This window comes from Zonotrichia albicollis, chromosome 6, assembly GCF_047830755.1.
Source record: "Zonotrichia albicollis isolate bZonAlb1 chromosome 6, bZonAlb1.hap1, whole genome shotgun sequence".
In the NCBI taxonomy this organism is placed as follows: Eukaryota; Metazoa; Chordata; class Aves; order Passeriformes; family Passerellidae; genus Zonotrichia; species Zonotrichia albicollis.
The window spans coordinates 23,467,650-23,491,826 of NC_133824.1; the positions used below are offsets into that span (position 1 = coordinate 23,467,650).

General features: G+C 36.8%; 1 protein-coding gene across 2 annotated transcripts in view; it reads left to right on the plus strand.

Moving 5' to 3' along the window:
* Window positions 1–18,819: 18,819 nt before the first annotated feature.
* CDIN1 (CDAN1 interacting nuclease 1) overlaps window positions 18,820–24,177 on the plus strand; it is a 126,630-nt gene continuing 121,272 nt past the window's right edge. Inside the window, exon 1 of one of the 2 annotated variants that reach the window (XM_074542769.1) lies at window positions 18,820–19,381. In XM_074542769.1, coding sequence (XP_074398870.1) covers window positions 19,047–19,381 — 335 coding nt within the window. In that variant the 5' untranslated portion in view covers window positions 18,820–19,046. The remainder of the gene's footprint in view (window positions 19,382–24,177) is intronic. The other variant, XM_074542768.1, reaches the window with a different exon arrangement.

Genomic DNA, 24,177 nt, shown 5'->3' on the forward strand with positions numbered 1-24,177 from the left:
AATAGCAGGAGAATTCACATCATTTTTTTGGTATATATTTTAAAAAATATTTTGTTAAGGCTCATTTCTAACATTCATCTGAGGATCTGAATTTTTTCTCAGTAGCTATTTACATTTAAAAACACATTTTGCACACTAGGCAGTCTAAATAAATCCCCCATGGTGGTTAAAGATGCAGCCTGTTAATAACACAATTTCCTAATTTTTATGTTTTTATGCTATTTCCATTGTGCTTAGAATGCAGTTTATGGCAAAAGACTGAGCCTGGAACATGCAGTTGACAACTGTGCCAGAGAGAATTCAGCACTGGGTATTTAGAAAAAAGTGCTTGTGGTGAGCTTTGCAGTTATGACTGTTCATTGTTCTTGGATTTACAAAAAGATGATCCCAGTAATCAGTGAAAGAAATAAATTTCTTATTTATTATCATAAACCTTATACTATGTATGTATGTGGTCTTAACTGAAGATCCAACTTGGCACACTTGGAAATTTAAAATTCCTAAGTATTCTGCATCATCAATACAATGGTAATCAAACATGTCTGCCGACAATTAAAAAGTATACAAACTTGCACAAGTTGTGCTTTATGAAGAAATTAAAATAAAAATAAGAAAGAAAATCAGCCCTGTAGAATTTTAATAAATGCTTTTAAGTGCCATGAAACACTCAAAGATTTGGAAGAGATTCTGTGAAGTAAATCAGGTACACCCACCTCCTGTATCTTCCTCTTATCATTTTATAAGCATTGTCTGGCTAGAAATTTGTTAATTTAAAAATATTTTAATACTTTCTTATTAAAGTAATTTTAGTCCATTGCTGACAAAATAATTATATTTTACCTTAAAATAAAAGATAAACCAATTTTTCTGTTTGGAGTATGTTTCACAAGAAGCAGTCTGTGCTGGAGCAGCACTTCAGGCAGTTTAACTGAGAGCAATAAATTAACAATGGCTATATGCACCATTTTAGAAAGTCCACCTTAAAATTATACAACTTTGCCACATACATGTCTCAAACTGTTTCTTATTATGAGCCCAGGATCAATTCCTTTTGCAAACTATTTAAAGAGCAGACATTTAAAGAAATCATATTAATCCCTCATTCAGAGATATAAACCCCTCAATCGTGAATCAACATTTGCTTTGGAGCAGGGAGGAGGGGCACCCATCCTGCACAACAAAGCGGCAGCTCAATACAGCTGCCATCTGGCTTCCTCCTGCAGCTCACTTCCCACAGCAAACAAGATCCACAGTTTAAGGAGTGTTGGGGAAGGGAGAGGGGCTGCAGTTTTAACTTTACAGCTTTATGATGAGGCATTTTTCCACTCTATAAAAACTCCTCTTAATATAGGAGAATGGAAGGCTCAGGAAATTGTTAGTAGGATAGAAAGCCTTTCACTTCTGTGTTTCTGGTTCAGATCCACACCAACTCAGTGGCAACCAAATATAACTGCTACCTAAAGGACTTTTTAATGAAATGAGTTAGCTGATCTCAGTACAATACCTAGTGAGCATGAGTCCATACCACTAAAAACATCAAATACAATAAACTCATTCCTCCTCACTGTGAAGGAATTGCTTCTCACCAGTACCAGCTAACAACGTCAAGGCATAAACCAAACTATTTTAACTACAGCAGAAGAAAGAATGCTAAAAGCTTGACACAGTGAAGACTCTGCTGTGTGATATGCTGTTTCTGCTGAAGTTCATAAAAGCACCAATTTGTCATTTTTCAGGTAATGTACTAATGTCTATTTTCTTTGCCTTACCGTATATACAAGTGAGGGAAATCTAAGAATCTAACTGTTTAGCTCTGCATTTATAATGGGCAGCTAAAAAAAAAAAAAACAGATGGCCATAAAATCTCTACTTTTCTTACTCTTGTCTTATAGTTTGCATTCACCATTTTGCTACATTTACAAAATACTGAGTCATTTACAAAGACTCGGGCTGCGTGCTCTGGTGGTTCTGTGAAAGAAAGACAAATACATGCTGAAGCAATGATAAAGGTGCTGGTTTAAGCAGTAATATAAAACCTAGAAATTTACTTGTTGCAAACAGTCCTCTCCCAATAAATTATCATTAATAACAATGAAATCCCTAAAAAGTTTCATTGACCTCACGGGAGTTTCTCTCTTCCTTCAGTGGGATCTGATTTTATACACATTACTGTTGAGGTAATCAAACTGATATAAAGACAGTTCACAGCATAATGAAACATGAGATAATTTCTTCCCATATCTAAAAAGTAGTATCCAGTTTATAGTCAAAGTAAAAGAAACTTGAAAATTAAACCTTCATGCTGCTGGCAAGGTCAAATGCAGTTCTAATACCATACAGCTGAATGGATAATATCCATTAAGACTGATCAGTGAAAAACACCAACAAAATGAATAAATAGAAACCAAAAGCTAATGACCTCAATCCCTAGAAGCCCCTTGACCCTTATTACTACAGCTGCTAGTGTAGGAAAGGATTAAAAGGGGCTAGAAATCATTGGGTTAACATACAAGGGCCCAGAAATTTGACCCTGGTTACTTACAACACATACCCTCTACTAAAAATGAGTATATGTGAATTAGAAACAGGGCTAGCAAAGGTCAGCTTGAGTGCAGATAAACTAGGAAAAAGGGGGCTTGAAAGGCAAAAGGGTTTTCTTTCTCCCACAGCACTTTGCTGTAATCAAGACGGTCTAAGGACAGAAGCAGGAGTAGGGTAGCTACCCTTGTTGAATATCCTAGATAAACTTTTAGGATGCACAAACTTTCTTCATGTCTTAATCAAAAGCAACAGCTTTCAAAGCTAAATAAAAGAACAACTACTCACCATTAGATACGCAGCACCAAGTCCATACTCCATTAGACATATGAATAACATTCCCATGACCATAACTAGAAAACTGGACTTCCTCATTAATTGAAATCATGCATTCAATAACCATAACTCTTTTCAAACTGCCTCTGATATACTCCTACAATAAGATCCTTTCTAGGTACTCGGGTCAAGATCAAAGATGGTAATCTACAAGCTAATACACACAGACCCCACAGACTTAGAAACTTATCTCCATAAACCTGCAACCATCTGATACATGCACACACAGACACACGCACACACACTCACTCACACTGGGTAACCTTAGATGCCATCCCATCCACCCTAAAAAAACATCTTGTGATACCATCCACAGAACCATTAACTATCCAAAGCATGTTTTTTATTAAAAAGTACACTTCTACAAGAAGATTGTGTTTATTTGAAAGAGATACCTGAGCACCACAGAAGAAACTACAGCTGTCAAATAATGTCAATAAAGTTTTTGGCACTTCAAGAAAAAAAATCACAAACCAATTATAAGCAATTCCAGAAGAAGATGTCATTTTAGAGATATTTTTCAAGAACCACCTTGGCGTTCCAACAGTCTCTAGCCTCAGAAAATTCACCATCAGGAACATCCTAGGTACAATCCAAAGACACGGAATGAATGAAGACCATATTTGAGCACAAAACGTAAAATCCCTATTATTACTGTAGTAAATAATCTCTCCACAGAACCACAACTATCTTTCAATTCTACAACTGCACTTGCAGGAATATAAACAGTTTATTCCAGTAACTTGCCATTGCAGGACCTATAATCAGTGTAAAACTACTTGGAGTGAACAGAGACACTCTAGAGAGGATTAAGTACCCATACATGAACACCTCTCAATAGTCACTCTGATTTTTCATTCCTTCCTCTCAGATGGCTCACACACTGTGCCCTTACACTCAGGTGAAAACCAGAAGCACTTTTCAAATTCTGGTAAGCACAACCTGCAACTTCACTGGATGCCAAATGACATGGATGCTGGAAAGTGGTTTTATAGCACATTTCAATCTCCCTTCCTTCTCTCTCAGACTAACCAGTGTTTGATGTGCAGCAAGCACCTTTTTCCCCCACAGATAAGTGTCTGTCTTTCTCTCCTGTTCTCCCCTAGCCCCATATTATCCTGTCTCTCCAACTGCTTTTCTTTCAAAGATGGCTGAATTGATGCATGTCTGCTACCTCTGAGCAACTGTTCTCAACCTTTATCTTGCTGCTATTTCTATTTCACACACAGAAGAGAGACTTCTGTGCCTGTAAGCATAACGTTTTCAAATATTTCAATTGGTGTAATAAAAGCTAATACAGACAGACCTCTTCCCGTATTTCTTTAAAGTCAAGCCTGTTGAAAACCAAAATAAAAATGTGACAACTAAAAAGTAAATAATGGTATAATAAGACTTCAGGTTCATTCTACTTTCAAAATTCTGAAACTTAGAGAAATTTTCAATACTTTAAAGAATTTTTCAAGCATAACCAGTAAGCTTTCAATAGGTATAGGTATTCCTATAGCTCTGATTACGTAACAATGTTTAATTAACTTGTTTTCTTGAAAACAAACAAAGTTTGTTTTTGTCACAGATATATTCACTCAACATGAATGAAGAAATAATTACTTCCTGAAGATGACGACATGATCACGCACAACTCAGAATAGGGACAAGCATGAGAAGACATAATATTGGATCAATTGTATTGTCTACATTTTTCATCATTAGTTTCTTGTATGAAACAAACCAAATACTATGAAAGAAGTAATTTCTGAACTATCTGTGGACCTAAGAAATTACAATAAGATGAGAAAGAGAACAGTTCATCAAACAACAGGGATTATATTTCACTGAGGGTAGGTGAAGAGTCATGCAGTAGAAAAAGAAGTTCAAAGCCCTCTGTGCCTTACTTGAGCAACCAAATTGTGCACAATTGTTTGCGACATTTATGAAAGAGTGTTGAGTGGTGTTTATCTACGGAAAAAGAGAAAAAAAGGCTGAACAAAAAAAAAAAATACATGTAACAACTAAGAAACCAAGGTGCGATGAAAAAGTCTAGTCACATAGTAACTTAGGTAACCACATCTAAAAACCCCTACATACATTTATCAAACTTTGTAGGGGGAAACTATCTGGTTCTTTGTTGCATCTATTCAGAAGGCAGCTGCAATACCTCATTTTATAAGCAGAAACATAATTTTTCAGTTCATGTTTAATAATAGTCCAGTTTATGATAAGTTGATCTTTTGATAACTGCCCTTTACTTTAGAGAATGTCTTCTGCCTTGTGGTTTATTTTCCATTCATGTTTTCATGTGTAACTATGGTACCACCTCTCAGTCTCTGTTTTACAAGATTAAGCAACCCAAGCTCTTCAATTTCCTTGAGGTATACCTTATTCCATTTAGCTACACCCAACTCAGTTGAACTCATCTTTATTAAAAGCAGATAACTAAAAATGCACCACAGTATTCCAGGTGATGTTCAGACATATGAAAGTCTTGTATAATGGATTTAGCACTTACCTGACAACTATAAATACATCAGATCCACAAGAACCTCTAGCTCTTTACATGTTTACAGTCAAAAAAGTGGAACTTATAGCAGAAATTGTTGTTATTTTCACCTCATATTACAGACTTTCATTCCATTTTGTACGTAATTTGTATTTTGGATTACTGCATGCTTCAAAGCTACCCAGCAATAAGGTATTTTTGCATGAAATATTATCTCCTGTCTGCTCTAACACATACTACTTTTTTAGTATGCTTTGTTTTGCAAGTGTCATTAACAGAAATATTAAATCCAATAGTTCCCTGAAACATTTCTTGAAGAATGCTATTTCAGCATGACATTTTCTTTTTCAGTAACACCTGTGGTCTCACTACACATTTTTTTTAATCTTAATTTTTAAATGCTTTCATTAGACTACACATTAAGATCTACATTTTAGTCTATAAATTTAGTGAAAGGACAATGGAAAAAGGTTACCCATCACAAATATGTAACTGGATTCTGACATTAACAGTAACATTTGTTCTCCATTCTGTATCTGGGAAGTCAATTTCCCATGGTTACAACAGTCCTAGTAGGGTTTCTCTCTCTAATAATATTTCAGGAATCTGAATGTATCTAATATATCTAAATATATACTAGACCCCTGAGTGTTCTTCCAGTAGGATCTGTTTAAAAGCTCTTCCATAAGTGAAGCAGCATTTGCAACTCTAAAAGACAAAGGCAGGCATATTCTGTTCTTCAATGCACAGCATTGTGGTAATACAATGCTTTTCAAAAACAACATAAACAGGCACATCTTCTTGGCTTAAGAAGATAAAAAAGTGTGAATCCCTATGAACTAGAATAACTTTGAAGGAGAACAAATGCATATTGGGGTAAATACTGGCACAGTATTAGTATGCACTAATGCATGATTCTTTGTAAAACATAAAAAATCACACACAATACTCTGCTGAATTGCCTTGTTTTCCTGCAAAGAAAACCAGAGCAGACTCTTCAAGAGCAAATCAATCAATTTTTCAAATTCCAGTAAGAATCTAACTTGGTTAAAGGCCTAAAAGATTTATAGTTACAAAGATATTTTTTAAGTAATAAATTATACCAAAATAAGGCATACTATACTGCTGTATCAATAACAAAATGTATACAGAAAGCCCAAGAACTGAAGTATTGAGTTTAAAAACCCTACCAGGAAGCTTTTGGATCATTGGATTTTTGGACCAAATCCCATAGACATTCTTGGACCAAATCCCATAGACATTCTAACAGTCCCATGGGCTGTTAGAATAAAGTCAAAACCTCCACACTTAATCATACAGAACAACAGAATGGGTCTGATTTTTTCAGTTCATATTAACTCCACAATGAAGTCCAAAAATGAAGAGCTAACTAGCTGTTACTGGATAAATCAGTATTGAGATATACTAGAATGCACAATTATCCATTTTGCCATTAATTAAACCAAAAGGTCTTAAGGAAAGAAAAAAGTTCCACACAGATATTTCTTCCTTGGCTTTTTTTTTTGTTTCTACAGATGCAAGAACAAAAAGTGTGACAACAGTAAAAAATAATATATTTTCTCTCCATTTTCCACTATAGCCAGAAAAGTTCCTTGCCATTCCCAAGCTGTCTCTATTTAACAGTTTTGTAGCTTTTTACCAATTTCAAGCAAGTTGAAAATTTAACTCTTTATATCTCATATGACACTAAAAATGTAGATAGTAAGAATTTGTTTTTGAATCAACACAATAACACAGTCTCTAAAAGAAAGCTGCATCCACACCCCAAAATTTTCCCAGAATAGCTCTCCACTGATTTGTAAATCCTCTTCTAAATTAATTATAACATGCTACTTGTCTTTAATGGATTAGAATATACATTAATACTATATACATTTCACTGTGCTGAACTTGTAAAATACAGTGTTACTGTATTTAGTAATGGTGAATACTTTTATAAGCAGCACACAAATACATTACTTTGAAGCTGGTTTACAGATACTGCTGTCTGTTAAAATATGACCTGGCTTCAAAGCCATTAATCCAAATCAGACTGTAGCATACCTGTGATGTCCAACAAGCACTAACTGGTAACATTTCCCAATTATAAACTTCATTCTTAAGAATGTAGCAAATGAAGATGTGGAAGTGGATGAGATCTCATTTTGGATAAGACTCTAGTCCTTGTTAAAATGTTATTACTGCAGAGCTGGTTATACATCATCATTGATATAACAATAACAGATGTCTTGCTTGTGCATTCCATTTCTGCCTGCCTTTCAGCTATGATTTTACAACTTGTAAAGGATTAGAAAAAATTGCCAAAGGACTTACAAGAGACTTCTGCAGTATTATTTAGAAGACAAGTGTCATATTGTTTTTACAAACTCGTCAACTAACATAACTCTCATTTGAAGGACTATATAATGTTTTACTTTCCTAGTCTGTGAAATTATTGATTAGGGGCTAAGTTTATCAGTAAAGATTACTACATATGACATCACTGACAGCTAAGACCTAGTGCTAACCACGAGGATACACTCATAATTACACTCACATTTGCAAAGAACTGCATATAATATTATATTCTTCCAAAGTTTTTATGAATTATGCATTGATTACTGATTCTATAAATGGTTTAAAATAGTAAGGGGAATTGATTTGAAGCAGTTTCCTTTTCACTGTTCTTTCTTTTACTTAAATAAACAGGAAGATTATAATTACTATTTTAAAGTTCCTTAACCAAGGAAGTTCAAAAACTTGACCTATATTTTGGCATGGAAGTTACTGTCATGATTCAGGGAAGGGTTAACTTTTCAAAGCTATTCTTAGAAAAGCCTCGTGGCATGTAAAAGACACATTATGCACACCTGTAAAGTAATAGAATAAATATTCCAATTAATTATGAGCCTGCATTGTACCTAGAAAATAAGGAACAATTCTCCAGTTCCCCAAATGAGCACTCTGAAATAGCTAATAAAAAGGCTGAAGCCCTACCATTTAACTTTGAACCATGAATGTTAAAAATAATTGTTCCAGAAATTTTAGGTTTTGCCACAAATACTTACTATTATCTCCACTGGAAACTTTCTTCTTGTGAGGATTGCATAATCAAATTCTTAATGTATTTACCTTTTCAGTTTCAGTTAAGAAAATCAAATTTCATGCAAAATCTTGGAGACGTTGTTCCTCAATTATTTTTTGCCAAAGCTATATAAACTCCATTCCCATTCAGTAACTAACTCACATTTATGGCAAAGGAGATGGGTACAGAAATCACACATCCACATCTGAGGTAGTCAGGGGAAGCCACACAATGAAGCTTGCTGGATTAGCCCTGCAAAGTAAAATAGAACACTGATAAATGTACCACCACACTGGCACACATTCTGCTTTCTGGACCAAAGCTGGACTCATCTTGATCAGTTCAAGGCACAGAAAGAGCAGCTCACATTCATTTGCATCACTTTGTATAGATAAGAAAGTTCAATTCACCTTATTGTAGAGTTTTTCTAAAACTCTACCTTTTTCCCCTAAAAATTACTTTATCAGTTTAAAAATTCCTAATAATACAAATTATGAATTTCACTCAGATGTGGTAAATCAAAGACACATAAAAATTTAATCAGTTTCCATCTTTAGAAATTAGGCCCAGGTAGCACATCAAACATATGACAAGAAAAAAAAACAGTTTAAAGATAAGGGGTGTCATCTATAGATAGCATGCAATATTTTTGCAAGAAAGCCGAGCATTCTATCCACTGACAGTATATAAGCATTTCTCTGACATCTCTAATAAGTGGGGAAAAAAGGACGAAAAGACTAGCTCTGGGAGTCATCAGCTGCAACTATATGATGACCATCTACAGCACTACTCACAACTCAAATCCAAACTTCAGTTGTTTAAAGGCTGAAAAAGACTTTATGAGACAATATATCAAACACTGAAGACTTTATTTTCCTCTATTATTATTTATTTATGTTCTGCAGGCAGAGTGGAAATCACTGCTTAAGTACATAGGTGTTTACATAAAAATTAGTTTCAAGGTAGAAAGAAAATCATCCTTCCAACTGGTGCAAAGTGTCCACAAGATACAGGAAAGATTTCTATGTCACCACTGCATTTCTGAGAAGTTTCCAGGGCAGAGAAAATGTTAAGGTCAGCTGAGATTCCACTACAACATTACTGCCAATGACTACAAACAGCATTCCAGAGCCAGCCTCACCAGTGCTGCTGAGCAGAGAAGTCACCAACCTGCTGACAATGCTCCTCCAAATGCAGCCCAAGATACCCTTGGCCATTTTTGCCATGAGGGTGCATTGCTGGTTCACAGTCAGGTTGCTGTCCACCAGGACCCCAACATTCTTCTCAGCAAAGCTGCTATCAAGACAGTACATAGATTTAGCCTGATTACAAAAGAAAATGCTTAAAGAAGGCCTTTGAAGAACATCAGCAACACATTTAGTGTTTAGAACCTTAATGAACTTCATCTGTTTAGCTTCTCAAAGAAAAGTTCAAGAGGTGATCTGAGCAGCCACACTCACTTTATATCAATATATTTACTGTTTAACTGACCAAAATCAGGCAAACAAGACACAGCAAAATTAAGTGATAAAAACATAGCTATACAAGCTCAAATCAGGCTACTTACAATTGACACTAGAAGTAATTAACCACAAAGAATTTAGTAAGAGTCTGTATTTCCGGGTAATTTTAAATTAACTTCTAAGTATATTTTTGGATACCATTTTCTCTCAAAATGATAATTCAGGTGCTGTATTACAAGCAGCAATTAATGAATGAAATACCTAAAATATATCTTAAGCAAGAAATGGTCATGGTCATTTCCTTTGAGCCTTGAATCAGAAAGAACATTTAAATGTTTTAGAAAATTAAATTAAATTTGAAACTCATTTTGAATGCAATTGCTTAAAGAGAAATACATTAATTAGGCTTTACATATATAGCACAAATAGTATCAAATATATTGTTTACGATACTACAACACTAAATACAGAAATCAGAAACTCATTTTCAAAAATACTTTTTTTCTTAAATGGCATCATCTAGTAAGCTCTTTTATTGCTTTGAGCAGTCCCATCAACTTGCCTTGAAAGACAGCCATGCAACATGGCAGTAGTCTACATTTTAACTTACCCTTAGGGACTACTTAACCTCTTGTTTTACTTTTCCTAGAACAAAGCAACAGTAAGGATAACCAAGAGATGATATATATGTCATAACTATGTAAAGGTCAACAAGGTTTAAACACATTGGGTTCTACTCATAAATATTTGACTAATAGGAGTGTATTTTTCATCTTAAACCCTAAGATTGGCATCTCAGTATGCAGCAAATTATTCTGACCAAACATGTACAATACATGATTCTCAAGCTGAATTTCTCCAGATATATGCCTGAATGCCAATGTCAAAAACCAAGGACTGGCAATAATTCTTCTCTTACCATTCCTTACATTATAAAGATAATTGACTACATCAGCATGAGTCATATAATGTGCCCGATTCTGATTCTGCCTACGTCAACATTCAATGATTCTGGACTTACACTAGAGTACTTCAGAGCCTGGTTTTATACAACTCATTACTAACCAAGTGGAAGCTACATTAAGTTCGTAGATCAGAAAGAGCAAACTAGTTTTATTACAGGGGAACAGGCAACCTCAGTCAGGACTAAGTTTAGGCAACCTACACTGCCTCTTCACAAACCCTTGAAGCAACTGGTTTTAGTGCTGCTGTACATATTTTCATAATAGAAATACACTCAAAAGCTTTCCTCCCTGACAGCATTGAAACAAAACAACCAAGGAAAAAGAAGAAAAAAAAACACCAAGAAAAGCACCAGTAATCTAGAAAATCTTCTTATAATTGAAAAGAAAATTTCTTTGATGTGTAAATAAGTAATTAATGGCTACCTACTTACTACTCTATGGAATCATATACTTTTGTATTTCAATTATTTAATGTCTGATACATCTGTATCATGTAGCAGTATCATCTTCTCTCTTAATTCTTGAACTGAAAAACAACAGATCTAAACAAGTAGCCATGTGATTTCAAAGAGAAAGTCATCATATAAACCATATTTTCCTTCATAAAAAAGAGAGGTGAGGGGGAACCTAGATAACAATTTCATACATTTCCATGTTTTCCACGCTGTTGGATTAAGCAGGTTTTTCCCCCCAAATTGGTATGGCTTGAGTTAGATTTAAAATCTATTCCCAGAGGAGGCTGATAAATGGATTAAAGTGGAACATAAATTCCCTGTGTCACCCAGTCCCTTAAACCTTGATGTCAGTAACATGCCTAATAATTCCATTATTATAAACGTCAAATATGTTTTACATGTGTTAGAAAGAATAAATGGGTAACAGAAGAAATGGAACACTCAAGAAAACTGTAATGCTATTACTATGTTCCATGAAAAAATATCTAATATCTATATTACAGTGTTTATCCACTAGTATTTTTGAATCTTATTTTCTTGAATTTTGCACACTGAATCCCCTCCTGTAAGAGACAGACCAGCATATTCATTGTGCTACACAGAGTTTGTTTTCCCTTTATGGTGCTACTTATATAAGCTAGCATAAGAGACTGGAGAGTGAGCAAAGGCAGAATAAAAACACACAGTGTGATTTTTTTAGTAGTTAATATGAGAAGCAGCACAAAGGAATCTTGCTTAGAAAATATGAGAATTTTAATTCTACTCAGCAAAAGGAAATGCCTCAGCTGAAGCAGTGTTTGCACTGGATTTTAAGAAAGATGTTGCAAAGTATAGAGCAAAAAAGTGACAACTCTTTCAGAAAAATTACTTACAAGAAAGGACTAAAAGAACTGGGCTTGCATACACTTCCAAAGAAAGATGGGAGAAGTGGATCAGCATTACAATAACCCTGAAACAAGCAAAAAAGCCAGTGATTTATCATTTTCCCATTTCCTCAAAGTACACAGAGGAAAGTGCTTTCATTTGCAATCCATAGGCTTGGAATTAAATACTAGAAAGAAGCTTTTCAAGTTCAAGTGGAATAAAATACTGGAACATTTTACCAGTGGAGACAATAAAACCTCATTAGGAAAATCTACAATAAAAAATTAGAAATACTTTGGTATGATACAGCACAGTTATATTTGATACTATCACATACTCAATCAGGTTGACAACATAATCTCAAAGTTAACTGCATTCAACTTTTTCCTGATTCTGCGATAACACATTCAAAGAATATTCCAATCCTCTAACAGTGAAAATATTTGATATGTAATGAGAGGTAAGAATTTTTGAATAATACACAATAAAGCATTACACATTTTAGAAGAAAAACAGTGAAAGAAACCTCAGCTATCTAATATAAGATATATATACAAGTATAAGGTGACAATAGAAATTTCATGACTAGTGTCCAATCTTAAAGCTTATGTGATCTAAAATAACCCTAAGTTCCCTAAAAACTGTTATATGCCTAAAAGTTCCAGACTACGTATAATAAGGTCCTAATTCTCAGGTTGGCTAGTCATATATGGCTCCTACTGAAATCAAAACAGCATTGGTCACTCACTGCAAGCTACCTCTTTCCTGCTTTATTTTCTTTGTGTGTGTGAAAGGAGGGAGGCAGGAAAAAAGACCCAAATGAACACAACAGCACACAATTCTACAAATTTAATTTATATTGCCAGATCTTGGATACTAGATAAAATAATCTGTTCTCTCTTTCACAATTCTCTTAGGCAGAATTTGCTCCTCTTTCAGAGATTTTGATAAAAAGCTATAAAGCAATATACTGGAGCTAGTTTTAGCCTTGTACTTACTTTCCTATTTGAAATCCTTCTGGCCATAAGAAGAGATATGGACAAGTTACCTAGTTACTCTGAGGTACTACGTTTCTGTGAAGTTAATAAAAATAATGAGTCAATTCCGCAGAGTATTGCTGTCTCATAACAATGCTTCAGAAATACACTACAAAATTATAAAATTTTGCTTATTAGCAAAAAACCATAATGCAATCTATTACTAAGTATAATTTTTATTTCACTAGTTGTATTAATAATTTTGTAATTTTGATTTATTGTGATGTTACTATGTCAAAAACTGTGAAACTTGTACATTACACCATGCATTTTGATGTACAACCTCATTTCAGTCCTACTCTTTACCTGTATTACAAAACAGTACCTAAATCTATTTTTCCCTTCCTTTGCTTTACTTACATAGAAAATAGTGCACCTCTTCTGTACTTATTTTAACTCTTAAATTCAAAATTTGGCCGCACTTATTCTTTACTGCCAACTGTCCAAGTCAGACATATTAAGCATTACAACAGTATCTTACTGAATAAGCACAAGCAAAAAATATACACTAGTATATGTATTTTCAAAACACATTGTCCTCTGTTATGTATATTTTTTTTATGCTTCTGCATATGTGTGTATACATTTTTTAATTCATATCTATATATATATATGTATGAGAGAAATCAAACTTGAAAGATTTAGCCCAAAGCTGTTCACTGATTTGGGCTCTCTAGCAGAGTACACTCAGGACCTGATTTTTCAGGGTACTGTGCCCAGTATGTTCAAGGTTTGACTGTCATTAAATTCAGCTCCACTGATAGTGCTTAGCATTTAGTGTAACGACACTCTCAAATGTAAACTCCTAGCAGAACATACACAGCATAATCATACTGCTTAATGACTGGCACCTAAATTTAGAGGTCCAAATTGTGAGGTCAATCCCTCAAGGCTCTGCTACCATCAACAGAGAGAGGTAGCCTTGCATCCTTATTTCCTCCCATATGTTGGCACTTATAATTTCACTGTCCAGTGAGTTGAATTCACAGTTGATTTAGATGGAAAACAATAGTTTCAGGTGTTTTTTTTGGCATGTTAAGCTTGCAGCTGGATCAGCTGATTTGTCTGACCATGTACGCGCACAATCGGCAGTAGCAGTACGACAAGGGCACAGGCATTACTCTGAAATTGGCTGGAGCCAAATGGAATGACCTCTTCAGAGAATAGCTTATGGCACCAATGTAATTAAATTAGATGGCTGGCAAAGAATGACATGCATATTGTGTTAAAAAAAAAAAAACACATGGAAAGAAAAGAAAACTCCATCAAATGACTTCTAAGCTTACATAAAATGTACATAGAGGCAAGGACAGAATCTGTATTCATTGAGTAGCAGTCCAATTATCTTTACACTTAAATTTTCTTTCTACAGGTTCTGCTTCATTCAAATGGTATGTAATACAAATTCTGCAACAAATAAGGCAGTTTTTCAGAAAAAAAATCTAATTCATCACATGATTACAGGGTTTTTTTCCATACAGTGAATAAAACTCAAATCCTTTGGGGAAAAAGCAGTATACAGTAATTAATGCAGTGTCTTAACAAACACAGACAAGGAGGGAAAATTACTTCAAATAATTTAAATATTTATAACTTTAAAAATAATTTTAAATAATTGCATTCAAAAACAGAAAGGTATTTTCATATACGTTTCTGTATCTGACTACAGAGAGCTTAAAAGGGCAAATTCAAGCTCCAGAAATTTCATCATGTGAAACTACAGGAATGTCAAGTGGTAGGATAAGAATACTTTGGGCATGTTGCCATCTCAGCTACAGAAATTGATTTTTAAATAACTCATCATTTTCAACAATCTTTTACATCTTGTTACAGAAAATACATAAACATGCAGCTAAGAACCATAGAAGTGGCCCAAGTCCATTAAAATTGATAGACCTTCCATGGACCATAGATCAGGCCCCATGAGTATAAAGCAACATCCTCAATATGTGGCAGTGCGCTTTTTCTTTTCCTTTTAAGTACTTCCACAGGCAAATAAGTATTTTATAGAAACATATATCTAGTATAATAATAGTACAGAAAATTTAGATTAATTTGCTTCAATGACTTCAATAATTATGAACAACAAATCTGTAGACACAGAAAGAAAACAATGTCTGCCCTTTTTAATTGGTACTCTGCCATGTATAATCATTCTATTGCTTCTATTGATGTCATGTACTTCACTTGTTGTGGTATCAAACAATCCCTTGTACACTTTTAGAGAAAAAAACTTAGGGTGACTTACCATCTTGTGAAATGGCAAAACAGCTAATGTTTAACAGTGATGCACAGAGCAACTGCTTCTTTTTTGTTTGTTTAATACATACTGAAGATACCATGGTTTGTTTCACAAGCACTTTCAGAAAGTACATTAAAATCCATGGATATAAATTAGAACACAAATTGAGGGTTCTCCTTTTTTATGAGGTAACAACGGGATCCCGTGGAGGTGTTTATTAGACCAAGTTAAGTGGAAGCATTATCAAGTTTTTCTTTCAATGAAAAAATGTCAAATAAGAAGAGCTGAATTCCACAATAACAACAACAAAAAAAACATTAAATAGATTTAACAACTGAAAAACACTTCTAGAAGTACATCCACCAAACTGAATGCATTAGACAATTGTAGCTAGCACCCCAATCTGTGGCCAATGAGACTCTAGTTTCAGCATAGTTCCCAACATTAGCATCTACAATCAACAGACTGGAAAATATATATGAGTGCTAGTAGCTTTTCCATTAATTTTGTTACAGAAAGCAACATAGATCAGAGATTTTGTCTATAAAGAAATGGGGTGATAAAGTAAAATGACAGCTGCACATAAGGCCAGAAAAACCAAATCAAAATTTGCACTATGTGCATGAATTGACTCCATATTAATATCATACTCTAATTATCTATTCTTAAAATATAGTCATTTTAAGATCTGTGGAGAATAATGGCTGGTATTTTAACTCTGAACTTAGCTGTTAATCACACGATGCAATCATCTTGAAGTAACAGGAGACACATACTAATATCACACACTACCAGGTAAAACAAAGCAAAAAAGCAATGAAACAAAGGTCCATTCCTTACTGTCCCACACCAAGTGTGCCCAAGACAAGAAAGGATGGTCATTACTGGAAATCCTCTGCCAGGTGTTTTGCTCTCTCTCTTTGTCCTTACTTTCCCCCAATAGGTTACATGTCCTCTTCGTTTTTCCCCCGACTTGTCATTCACAGCTGTTTGTTTTTCCCCATAGTTTTTTTTTTTTCTCTTTACTTTCTTCCCGGAAGGAAACTTTGTTTTAGACAGACTGGAAACCAACTTCAAGGCAAAAATCAGGAGCAGCTGCCTCATGCAGATACCATGGAAACACCTAAGAACAAAGTGAGTACACAGTAACTATTTCCTGAGAACATTCCTCCAGCATCCAACCACTTGCAGGTCTTCTTAAGCCAAATGTAAATTTAAGTTTTTCCCACCTTTTATTTTTCTTATATATTTCATCCAGCTGCTTAATTTTTTTATGCAAACTTCCACCATCTACATCATCTCACAATGATAGATGTCCACAATTTAATTACAGATGGTCTGATGTTTATTTGATATATTAAAACTGTAAAGGCAGTTTGATTGATAGAAAGAAATATTTAATGGACTTTCTGCTAGGAAACCTCTTTTTTTTTTTTTCTCAATGGATTTTTGAATGTTTAATTTGAAAACTTCTGTATTAACTAATTTAGGCAAAGAGTGGCTTATACTTTGCACACAGAACTTCTTATCTATGTTTTGCACTGCATCACGCAAAATGCTTCCCTGCAGCAGCTCACATCTGAGGGCTGTTACCTCCCTATGACAGCATGGTCTTAGCTCCTCGTGGTTTCAGTGAACACTCATGCTAAAAAGTAATCTGCTTTTTTAAAATTGATTTTGGAATCTACAAAACCTTGATCCAGTAGAGGAGACTACACAATATATCCAAAATGTACATAATATGTACAGGAGATGTTTGTAGTTTGGTCCATAGACTGATAACTTCGTACTGCAGCTCCAAACTACTGTTCTATGCATTGCAGACTGAAGTGTCATTTGATTTATTAAAAAAACAATCAAGACCATATACTAGTGACTAAGTAATATGAACAGACATAGAAGTTCTAGATAGCAGCATTAAGATATTTAAAAACATCTTCACTGGAAATTATGCCACAACAGAGAAAATGTTGATTTGTTGTTGTTTTTTTGTTTTTTTTTTTTTTAAGAAGCACTACTGATTGTTTCTAAAGAAGCAGTAGTAATGTAGTGAAGGACTACTTATTATTTTCTTTTAAATGTATTTCTAAAGAAAAAGCCATAATTATCATCTTTGTAAAGATAGGGGGAAATTACCTTTTCTATGTTTCAAGAAAATTATATCCTTCTGGGCCTTTAAAATGGATATCAGGTTGAAAGAACCATCTTATCTCCCAAACATACATATCTCTGACTATGCCTTTTGACAGAGCTAAAGAAAGTATCTTTACATTCAATTATACTCCTCATTAAAAGAATGCACTTTTTTTCAATTTCACTTATTACTTTTCAGTCTCAGCATGAGGTATAGAATCTGTAATTTGTCTTAGGTTCACTGCATTTCCTTTCACTGTGGAGTAATTAACGAGTTTCAAACCCTTATATTTAGGCCATAGCATCAGAAACAGCTGTTCCGAGGAGGGCTTCTGGTTCCAAACAAAACTCACCAAAATTCATGGGAGATCAAGAGACATAGGATTCTGTGAGCATTCTCCATCAGAAACCTTAATGACTGACCCTGCTGACATACCCATGCTATTTTCTCATCATTGAAGTTCTAAATTTTGTACTCTTGCAATAAACTGTAAAGTTTCTAGCTAAGATACTGGAAAAAAACCCTCAAAATGTGATCCTAAAGCTTTCAAGAGAGAAAGCAAGAGAACAGAATCTATAATCTATAAAAATAAGAAATTCGATGCTCAACCCATATTTTAGGTGCCTGAAATCTCAGGGCTAGGACACCACTAACCTGTAGGTAGCTCATGGACGCAATTAAATCAAGATCTATGGGGGCACTTATATTTATTTTTATATTTTTATATTTATTTTATATTATATTTCACCTGCACGGTCAACTCTCTTCATAACCGCTAGTCTTTTAATGTTGTTTTTAGGAGAGTATACCTATCTTTGAAATTATAAAAGTTACTAAAAACACCCAGAACAGAAACTAACACTTGCAGTGTACTTATTGATGTGTAAATGGTACCTAATAATATTGCTTGCCTAAGTTTGAGCCTTAACAAACTTTGAAGGAAATCCAAGCACGAACTAGGATAGTTCCCTCCTAAAATTCAGCAGGAGTCTTTACCCTGCTGCATGCCCTGTCAGCATCCGCAGCTTTATTACTACAGCTTTTGTTTCGACTTTGAGCAGCAAGAAAAACAGTCATTTCAGCGTGACTTGCTAAAAAGGGCCTTGAAAATGACACTTTTAAGGCATTACTCAGCAGCAGCCGCGGCGCAGCGCAGGCGCCCCCGCACACGAGCGAGATGCAGCACTTCGGCCCCCTGTGCCCGCTGCGGCCGGGGCAGGAGGCGGGCCCGGCCGCCGCTCTTCCGCCCTCGCAGGCACCATGGCGGCTGGCAGAAGCGACTTGCCGGCACCAAACAGGGCACATCCCCAGGCGTGAGGGTGCCGGCGCCCTGCTCCGCCAGAAATGCCCGGCGCTCACAGCGGCCGGGCAAGCGGGGGCCCGCGTACCCCGGCCCGCCGGAGCGGCTGCGCAGAGCCGGGCGGCACGGCATGGCCGCTCGCACCGCCCCCCTCGCACCGCGCCGCCCCGGACGGGACGCGGGGCGGAGCCGCAGGAAGTGGCGGCCGCGGCGGCTCGTGGCTGCCTGGGCGCTGGGCTGGTGGCGCGGGTGCCCCCGGGTTGACGCGGTTCTCCGCCCCGCCATCGCTGGCCTTCTGCCTCTCGCCGCCCGGCGTGACCCGCGCCTCTCCTGCCGCCTCCGCGCAGCCCTGGCGGTGCAAGGCATGAAGCTGAGCAAAGCACAGTACGATGAGATAGCCCAGTTCCTGGGGCACGTGCAGCCCACCCGGCAGAGTCTGAGGAAGCTGAAGGAGAAGTTTCCTAGGTAAGTGCATCCCGCCTTGCGGCGCGGGGCCCGGCGGCTCGGCCCGGCGGCGGCCTGCGGGCTCGCTGTGGCCGGGTGTGGGGCCGCGGGGACCGCCGAGCCAGCTCCGCCCGGTGCCCCAGCTCAGGCCCCGCACGGTACAAAATCACCAGCACACGCACACGGTCATCGACGGCAAGCGACAGCGCGCTGAAGCTGCCGCTGGGAGCAGGATGCTGCTCCACCCTCTGTGACCTGAGAAGTTGGCACAAAATAAAGAACACTTCCCCCGACACACGTCCAAGTGAAAGCTCTTGGGGCCCTTCATGAGCCTCTTGGACCCCAAGGAGGTTTTCTGATGTGAATAAAGCCTTATGGTGCAGAACAAGCCTCTGTGGCTGAAGCCACGTGTGAAATACATCCTGCAATGCCAGTGCCCCTGTTTCTTAACCCTAAGGGACTTTATGGATCCATAATTCTCTGCTTGCTGCTGCATTCCAGTTGAAACTGGAAAAGGGTTCATCTTTTCACTTAGGGACATTCATGTGTTTCTTTGACTGAGCTGTGTTCAGAATTCTCAAAGACATTTGCACATGACCATGGCCTAGAATGGAAAGGTATCCATGGCAGGATGTGCTCTATGCACCAATCTTCATTGCTGAAATTTGCTTCCTACCAACTACAACAGAGTTCTAAAGAATGTCGCAAGGTTTCACTTTCCTTTCACATTTGGGGGAAGGAATTTGCTGCTGCTGAATTGAACAGGAAAGCAAGTTGGGTTCTGTGGAGAGAAGAGTGGTGCTGTTTCTAAAATCACAAGAAATAATACAGAAAAATAGGGGTTAGATGCTGTATCTAGTTTGATGAAAGAGAGAAATTAACAAAACAGAAAATCATTCACATGCTTCCTGAATGAACCTTGCTTGTCTTATCCACAAATGCGGCGGAAGAAACTGACGCTGTTTTAACTTACAGTATGTGAGTGAAGAGCCAACATTACTTAGGCTTTTGAACTGTCCAGTGAAATCCTTTCCTTTTCAGGAAAGTGTGAGAGAATTGCCCTGTTACAGACAAGAAGTGATAATAAAGCGTTGTGGTTGGTTCAGGGAGTGCATTGAGTTGCATTTTGGGAACCCAGCTCACCTTGCACAGTACTTCTGCAACTGGGAAAAGCACTCACCATAACAAAGTGTGTTTCAGGAACTTAGACTTGGCTTTATCACTTCAGTGCTAATGAAATCAGGAGAGACTGTTTGTAGGTAGTTGTGTGTGCATGCATACATACACATGCACGTTCTCTTTCTCTACTTTCCTATAAAGTTGTCTTGAAAGAAGGTTAGAATTTGGGTTGGTTTTTCAGGTCAGTCGCTGTTTTTAGGAACCTGCTTCCAAGACAAATCCATAGGCACATGAGTGTTTGTTAGTCAAATTTGTCCAAAAAAGACTGGGCTTTCTGATGTTTTCCTTCCCAGTCCACTCGCTGGGTGATGTAAAAGATCTGTTGAATCCTCTGTTTCAGAACTTGATGACTCCTAAACAAGTATGTATAACTAACAGTATAGGGTTATTTAGGAAAAGAATTCTGTTTGTTTTTTTCCTAAAGGACCTGACTCAAGTGTGGTGAACGCTGAAAAGCAAAGGTTAGCTGTAGTAGTTGCTTCCACAATTAAGTGGCTATACCTTTATCTTGTTATTCACATTATGACATGAGAATGGCGTGTTTTGAATTTTGCTTGTAGATCTCTCCTGAATTTTGTTTGCCCATGCTAGGAGAAGGCTAAAACCTTCTATATGAGCAATGAATTGATAGCTTTTTAAAAATTGCCTGTCTTAAGTATATTTTGAGGAGCTCTGTACATCTTCTTTCTGTAAGTGTGATATTTCTTTGTTATCTCTTTGTTTATTTCTCATAGCAGGTCAGATGCAGAAGATAAGCAATACATTCCAAGGCCACTGCTTTCCTTAGCAGTAAGGAAGGTGTGTTGAAATAGACACATGTTAGGATGTGGAAAACAGGCATTCTCTATAACCCTTATGTTGTAAAAGAGGCCAGCTGCAAGCTGCAGAGATTTGTAAACTTGTATACCATCTTAAGGGGGAGGCTTTTTCAGTGATGTGTTTGATAACTGTGGAGTAAGTTTTTTTTATAATCTGGAAATTTTGTCATTGTCTTCTAGGACAAGAAGGGTCTGACTGGACTTTCTGACTGGATTTTTTTTTTTTTTTTTATGAAAGCCAGAATCAGCTAAAGCCCCCCATCCACCTCAACTTTTTCATTCAGTCCTTTTAAAAAAAATATTCCAGAATGTGTCATGGTACCTACAGTGTGATGAAGGTGTCCACAGCCAGTTTCTCATTATTATATAGTAACAGTTGCTAATTCAAACTGGAAAGTAGTAACATCCATAATGGCTGCTTTCACCTTGCACTTTCAATCTTTCCCTGGGAAGGATTGGAATTCCACTGGTAATGTAATACATAAATTGACAGTTTTCAAATATTTCTGGTTCCTACTGCCTCATAGATCTTGTGGGTCTTTGGATTTCTGCATTAATCTGCTCAGTTTTTTTGTAACACTGTCTTATCTCTTGGCTCTTCCCTCAGCTGTTGTATTTCCTGAAGCCTTTCATTTTATGCTCCTAATTTGTATAAAGTCTCTTTCATGCTATGTGAAAGGGCCTACTCTTGTTGTGCAGTTTCTCCCTAAGAATAAATTGTAATTTCTGTAAACAATTGCCACAGTGTAGTGCACAGGTATGGTGGGTGGTAGCTGCCACCCTGACCTGTGAATCTAAAAAAATTTTAACAGAGTAGTTTGTGCTTTACTATTATTGAACTACTTCAGGAGGTGAGATTATTACTTCAAATGAGTATTGTCATGTGACTTATTAATGTCAAAAAGTCAAAATTAAACTGCTTCTCATACTGTTTATAAGTATTTTAATAGAAGCATTGGGAATTCTTATATTTTACAACCCTGTAACTTTCCATACAACATGGATTTACTCTACTTTTCTTAAAATCCAGTTGTTTTGCAAAAACTTGAATATTGAATTGCTGTTCTTTTTCTGTTAATGCTGTGCTTTGTATTTCATGCCTGGCAATTACCAATGTATTATTCATTTCTTTATTCTTAAGGTATTTGTTACATCCTTAGCAGTTGTCTCCTAACATGTTCCCATTTAACAGCAGGGTATTTGGTTGACCTGAGGATTATCAAAATGTGATTTTAAGCACTAAGCACAATAAATCTCTGCCAATATTGGATCACTGATCCGTAGTTCCTTTGATCTTTTTCACACATACGCCACTGGACTGATAAATCTGTATATTCAGTGTTGTGCTTTTCTGTTGAAGTATACCACATTTTCTGCTTAGTTTCTCACCTGAATTTTTCTATTTGCTAATAATTTCTGGTTTTCTTTGCTATTTTTGTATTATATTCTTCAGCTTTCCCTTCAGCTATGGACTTCTGTTCATCTGAGGTACTATTCTTCTCAATAACACCTAAAGTCTAAATTGAATGAGCCATTTTAGGACTGGTTTTAGGCCATTGCAGGAAATGTTCTGAGAAAGTTAAAATCCTTTTCTCTCTCTTAAATGGTGGTTAAAAACTGCCTACAAGTAGAATCTTCTAGATACAAATCACCTTAGAACTACCTATTTATAGTGACATGATATGTTAGACCTTCAAAAATTCTGTCTTTTTTCAAGGACTATTTTAACTTGTTCTAAAAAGTCAAACTTCTGAGAGTTAAATTCATACCCAAACTGATAATTCTAGTACTTCAGTTTACTGTTTTAATTGTTTTAGTTCTTCTGTATATGGCAGAATACATTGTTTCTCTCACAAACCTTTTCTAAAGTTTCTTGTAGGTAGAACACAACTGACTTATGAGTATACCCGTCTCAAATATATACCTTGTACATGTTTTCCCCTTCTTCTTTATATCCAAGTCTGATTGATTATTATAGTCTTCTTGACCAAATCTTTGTCTTGGTTTAAGAGAATTCAAAGTGGAACACTCTTAAATGAGTTCTCTTTTGTTTTCACCAATCCCTTTCCATCAATAAGGAGAAACAAAATACAAGTAGATGTAAGTGAAAAAATTAACAGTTTACTAACAAGTGAGACTGCAAAAGGCAAAAATAAGAGTAAATAACCACTAGATAGAAAATTCCTAAATCTCACAAACTCCCCCAGAGCAAAGAGAGACCCAAAATGGCAAAAATATCCTTTCCAAGATGGCGCCCGCCATGGGTGACCACTGTAGGGAGAGAAAAGGAAATTGGCGCCAGACCCTGCCCCCAAGGTGGCGCTTTGCAGGTGATCGCATGGCCTGGGAGACAAAGGGGAGGGATGGCAGCAAACCCTGGGGAAGGCAGGAGCTTACGGAGCATTTCCAGCGGCACATGAGCAGTGCTGGCACCGGTCAGTGCCACTGACCACCAGACTCTGACGGTGCTGGTGCTGATGTCTCTGAACTGTGGGTGTGTTGTGGAGAAGAAAGCGGTCTGTCAGCCCTGGTATGAGGTGACCGGGCCCCAGCAACCAGCTGGCTTTGCAAAGTTCACCCCAAAACAGTTTTTAATTGTTTAAGGCAGTTTTTCGAGTGGCTACTATTGCAAGCCCAGGAAAAAACCGCAAACAGCTTCCCAAAGTAAGCCCTCCAAACCGGAGCGTCCACTTCCAGCACATACTGCCAGCAGTGAGTTTGTTCCCCACTTCCCAACTCCAATTTAAAAAGGGACTGCAGCAATGTCCCCTCTGCCCTGTGGTTCCAGTTTGGGATGCGCTGGATCTTAAAAGAGGCCAT